A 6,190-nucleotide genomic window follows, 5' to 3' on the forward strand; every position below is an offset into this window, starting at 1 on the left:
TTTGTTCCTTGAAAAAGAATAATGATTTTCTTTTTGAGAGAGAGAAACTTACAAAGCCAAATCCATCAGTTTTGTAGGTGGGTCCAACCACAGTATATCTAGAGCAAAACTTAGCAAGGAAGAGCTTGATATAAGGGATTTCATCAAAAATAGCTGCAACCCCACCATTGTGAGTTCCTTTTGACAATGCTTCATGATACTCCTCAAGGGTCACATATGGCTTCAACTTTGACTCAGGGAAATCTAATTGTTTTATTAGAAGCCCCTTGACAAAGGAATCCTTTTGATAACCAACAAAATAGCCATTATTTTTAATCTCTTTTATGTCAATAAATGTAGGCTGCAATCTCTGTACTGTTAAGATCGAGGTTAGGCTTGCAGTATAACTTTGAGTTAGGATGAGTACCACGAAAATCCATATAATAAGCACAAATCTTGACCAATTATTTAGCACGTTTTCCTCTGCAAGCACATGAATTATTATTACTATACACATGCATAAAGAATATTCATGTTTTGAATTGAATTGAAGTAGAAAGAGATAATAAAATTTTGGGAAATATACACAAATCTTATATGGTTTTCTTGTAAAACACATAATCCGCTTGAGGCTTTGAGTGTAACACTTAACCCCTCATGGTATTATTTTGTGTGTAAAGTAATACTTAACCCTAAAAGTTATTGGATGTAACAATAAACCCCTTAAGGTTTTGAGTGTTACTCAAAACCCCCTTTGGTATTGTTTTACGTGAAAATGAATCTCTAAATATGGACATGTGTCATCATATGAGCAACTCACCATTTATTTTTATGGATGTTTAATGATTTACGCATAAAACAATACCACAAGGAAATAAGTGTTGCATTCGAAATTTCAGGAGGCTTATGTGTTGCAAAGAAATCATAGGGGGCTTTGTATAGTTTTTCCTAAACTCTTTCTAGAGGATTGAAGAAAATTTACTATGAGCAAAGGCAAGTGTTGAGAAGGAGAACCAAAAAATCAACCCAAGATGTTGCTTTGGAGGGCCTCTAAAGTCAGGGTTAACACGGTGTTCAAGAACCCATATTACCAAACCTATAAAGATGAAAGCTACACCAGTTGTTAACCAAAGGGTCAAGCTTAGTGGCTTTAAGAAAATCCACAAATTTTTGCTCACATCAACTTTCACCAAAACCACCATCGATACACCCGATTCTGTATAAGGCAATGTGAAGTCAACATATAAGGAGCGATTTGACACAATTGTTGTGTCTCCAACAACTGCGTCGTACTTCTGCATTGAGAGAGAGAGAGAGAGAGAATTATCAATTTATCGACTTTGAAAAAAGTAAAATGAGGTAATTAATTAACAACCACTAAAAGTGAATAAAATTCTTATGTTCTACTTGAGTTCTACATTTTATGCTCCACCAGTCACAAGCCATCACATGTTTCCTTTTCTTCCTTATAAAGTAATAAAAATTTAAAATGAAAAAAAAAATGATATATGACATACTCTAACTGGTGGAGTATAAAGTAAGATACTTAATGTGGAATAAAAGAATTTTTATTCGAACAAAAAAACCAAATTTATGAATTATTGCTGTAGGTATAGCATAAACTGGAATAGTCATATAATGTAACAAAAATTTTATCGCCTAGAGTCATTAGCAAGAAGAAGAAAAAGAAAAGAAAAAAGAAAAAAGAAAAAAAACCCCACCTGAATTTTAATTTGGTAAAGAAGTTCATCATATGATCCATTACTCTGCCTATGTTTATTCATGTAGGGAATAAACTCATGAGGAAGGGGAAAGGGTAATGCATCTTGTACAGCATGGAACACATCAATGGCGAACCCTGATATGCGTGGCTTGTCAGTAGGCCAGTCCACTCTCAGGAATTCTTTAAAACTTGTTCTAACTGGAACCCTAATCCTTAACTTTGTCGGCTGCTCTGTTGTGTCTCCTGGCCAGATAGGTTGTTTAAGTTTGTCCTTTGATGTTGAGTATGCCTCTTTACCAGTGTAATTCAAATTTTGTGAAAATCCTCTCTGTCGGGTCCAATATCCAATAATTCTCTCAGTTTTTCCTATCACGTTGAATATTTCAACGGCTGAAGGCTCCAACTGTCCATTAACCAAATGAAAATTTCCACTTAGGCCTTGAAACGTAGTAGTTAGGATTGCATTGCAAAGCTTTGTACCCATTTCAAAAATGCCTAAAGTTGCAAGATCAACTTTACTACTGCTATCATTTTGCTTCAAGAAGCTAGAGTGCACTATGCCAGCCTTCTCCACTGCAATTGCCAATGCCCAAACTGTATCATATGCCCATAATCCAAAGAGGTTTAAGCTAGTAGTACTCTTACTCTTTGCTTTGATTGAGGTTAAATTTCTCCTCCATTTAATTTCAAAATCTTTAAGTTGTTTAGATGGAGGTATATATGGCCTTATTCCCAATACACCTTGCATTGAGTCCATGACCTTTGAGCCCATAGGGTCTAGCAAAGATGATAACCCTTCTGTGAGGATCCATGCATACCCTTCACTCATCATTCCTGCATTCTTTGCAAGTGCAAAGAGTTTGGAGCCAAGTGAAGCAGCCATGTGAACAAGGAATATTCTTGTATGATTTGCCTTTAACTTTTCAAGCTCTTCACTGATTTCAGTATTATTTGAAGATGGTGGAATGACACATCTGTAAGGCACCCGAGTGCCAATCTCTTGTAATGCGTCCATCAAATATGGAATTAAACCATTTCCATAATCTGTGTCTTCATAAATAAGGACAATTTCCCACCAACCAAAGGCCTTAACAATGTCTGATATGGCTCTAACCTGTGTGGAGTCCTCTTGGGTTGTGCGTATGAAAAACGGGTTCTGGGATGGAGAAAGAGAGGGACTTGTGGCTGAAAAGGAAATGATGGGAACTTGAGCTTTGCGGCCAAGTTCTATCACAAACCTAGCTTGTGCTGAACTTTGAGGTCCTATAATGGCTTGCACTTCTTCATGCTTCATTAAATCCATTGCTAAATTTCATTTCAACAGTGAATGACTTAGAAAATAATAATTTTACTGGTTATGCAAGAACAAGAACAACCAAAACAATAATAAAAACCACAAAAAATTATAATAAAAATTATCATAACATGTTTGTTAGAATATAAGCCAATTGATCCAAGAGTCCACCGTATGATCTAAGTAGTATTGACAAATTACTAATTGTTCTAAAAGTTTATAAACTATTGGGAATTGGTTAATTTAATCATAATTCTAACAAGTATAGTATATCACTCCCTAATCCCTATACTTTGTGCTTCATATTATTGTACTTGTGTACTTCTGTATTGTTTCTTACACCTATATGAAGGTAACCTTTCTACAGTTTTACACAGTTCAAATATACCAGCATTCAATCTTTTCAATATTGTTAGCACGTTGGAATTGTGTATTTTGTGGACCAACATATCTGTTTGAATTTGATTAATTAGAAGTCCATCCAAGGAGAGGTCGCGAAGCTGATCACAACTACAAAACTGATACTTTACGATAAGAGATGAATTGTTCGTAGAAAGTTGAAGGAGCAAAATGAAATGCTGAGATTAATTCTATAACTAAACTGAATCAGACTGCACTTTCAGAAGTTTGGATAATTATACCTGGAGGAGCAAAATTCCCCAGGGAAGCTTGAGATGCATTAATTAGTACAATGAAGGACTATGATATGCATCAATTCAAAAAGTTCCTAGTCAAAAATTGAATAAATATCCTATATCTCACTATAAATATTTTACCTTATGCTTCACACTGTAATATATCATTTGATTTTTTTGTTATAAAAATTTAAGGTTTTCTCATTATATATATATATATATATATGGATGGTTTAAAATTTAATTGGATTTAGATTCTTTGATTTTTTTACTCAATAATTCACTTATCACAAAAATTAAAAAATTAAGTGGACGCGTGGTAAAAAATTGGACTCAAATTAAAATCCAATTTAGAATCTAATTGAATTTGGACTCTTTGATTTTTACACTCAATAATTCACTTTGCACAAAATTAAAAATAAAATGGGACACGTGGTTTAAAATTGAAGATCCAATTAAAATCTAATTGGATTTTTTTCTAAAATTTGGCTATATATATATGTGTGTGTGTATATATATATATATATTTTTTGGTGGTGTGTTTTGTGAGTTCATCATCACTTGTACTCTCCCTCCCTTTTATAGTTTTGGTTTGGGTTACTGTTTAGATATTTTGGAAGTGAGAAATTGAGTTTATATCAAAATATAATTTGCATGAATATGTACTTTAATGTGCCTATCAATTATTTGAACAATATCAATTGTAAATTTGTGATGAAGTTTGATTAACATGACAATCCCCTTGATTGAATGAGAAATTTAAATAATTAATTTGAAACTTTAAAAAGTTTAGTTGTAGAAAAAAAAAATGAAAAGAAAAAACATAATACACTATAGCAAGAGTTTGAAAAATATAGATCGCTTGAAAAAGAATCATATCAATCAAACACACCCAATTTTTTCCAACAACAAAATAATAATAATAATAATAATAGAATGATATATTTGTAGAGATAGAGAGATGAAAAATACTTTTAGAAATAATTTGATTTTTAAGGAGATAAATTATATATTGTAAATGTGGGGCCAGGAAATCGTATAGCCACGGCCCACTCCAAGCCATGCCCAAATGGCCCAGTCCAAGGAGGGATGACTACCCAAGGCCAATTTGGGGAGCAAACCCTTCTTTGGATCCGCGCCGAGGATCCCCTCGTCCTCGGCGTACTAAGGATAACTATAGGGGAGGGGGGACAGACCCAGAGCCAGTTGTCACCTCAGCACTTAATACGTTCACCTAACCCTTCTGGCCGTATTAATGGGGATGCAACCCCCGGGCAGGGCTACATCGATCAAGGTGAACCACTTGAGCACAGATACGACCTCTGTTGGGACGGGTGGCTAGAGGAGAGGCCAATGAACGATCAACAGGAAGAGGAAGAAAGTGGTATATAAGAGGGACAAGCAAAATGTAAAGGGGGTCTTCTTTTTTGAGTAAAAAGGGAAAAAAGCCTCCTCGGCCCATGGCCGAGGAGCATCCCCTAGTTATAAATTGTTCCAAGTGTTTTCTTCAATAAGAAAAAGGAGGATCTTCACGCTTCGAAGACGCCGGTCAGCGCCTAAACCTTCAACCCACTCTCTACAAATTTATTGTTCTGGGTTCGTTGGGCCTATAGCCAATCTCTTTTGGGCTTAGGCTACAAGAAAACAGACCCTACATCTCTTTTCGAATTCTGCGTGAATTAATTCTCACCAACATTCATCCCCTATATAAGACTCTTCGGGGGGATGGTTTCTTCACACACCATGAACCCCCCAACACAAACAGAAAGAACACACCTCTTCAGCTCCCCTAGCCCCTTCAATAACCTCGCCGGAATTGTGACTGGAGTCAGTAAATATAGGGCGGCTTTGGGCGGGTGTGAGGACATCCGTGCCAAGAGCCGTTGTGGCCGCAGCCCCCACTGGGCTTCCAGTGTAGCAGAGTTTAGGCGTAACCATGGTGCCGTGCATGGTGGTTCGGCGGGGTGTCGTTAGAGTACCTAATGTCTCTCCTCAGAGCGCACCCCCGGAGGAGATGTGTGAATTCACGTCATGGCCGGTGCCCGAGTGTTACCGTCTCCAACGGCCAATGCTCGTGAGGGCTGGAGAGAATGGAGGGAACATCATGAGGGAGGGTGTCCCGGGGTGCCTGCATCTGCTCCTCACTTTGTTCAAGCTCCGCCGCTCAGAGAAAGGAGTTGTTGGTAGCCTTGAAACAAGCTGGCCCTCCCCTTCCTTGCTTTTAGTGTCAAGTTCTCTCATTCTCTTGATGCCAATAAAAGCACGGGTTGACACTTCCCTCTAGCTAGTTTTAGGGAATTGTAGGGTCCACTTGGCCTCTGATTGTAGAACTAGCTGGTAGGAACAGTTGTAATGCACGCCTGCCTGAGCCTTTGATTGTAATCTGTAATTTTTTCTTTTTTATGAAATAATATCGAGTTCTCTTCTTTGCTGTTGAATCATCTGTCTCGATTTTTTTTTTTTTTTTTTGATCACCATCAATCTTTCATAGAATGATTACTTAGAACCATTGCCTGTTGTGCCGGCCGGCGCACTAATCCTCCCACAGACGGCGCCAAT

General features: G+C 37.1%; 1 protein-coding gene across 1 annotated transcript in view; it reads right to left on the reverse strand.

Annotated features, from left to right (window-relative positions):
- LOC111985481 (glutamate receptor 2.8) overlaps positions 1–3,076 on the reverse strand; it is a 5,741-nt gene extending 2,665 nt beyond the window's left edge. The window contains 3 exon segments of the mRNA XM_024017125.2: positions 53–462; positions 962–1,274; positions 1,701–3,076. Of these exon segments, the coding sequence (XP_023872893.2) occupies positions 53–462; positions 962–1,274; positions 1,701–3,005 (2,028 nt within the window). The 5' untranslated portion in view covers positions 3,006–3,076.
- Between the last annotated feature and the right edge of the window lie 3,114 nt (positions 3,077–6,190).

The sequence above is a fragment of the Quercus suber genome, unplaced genomic scaffold, assembly GCF_002906115.3.
Source record: "Quercus suber isolate HL8 unplaced genomic scaffold, Cork oak 2.0 scaffold_322, whole genome shotgun sequence".
NCBI classification, from domain to species: Eukaryota; Viridiplantae; Streptophyta; class Magnoliopsida; order Fagales; family Fagaceae; genus Quercus; species Quercus suber.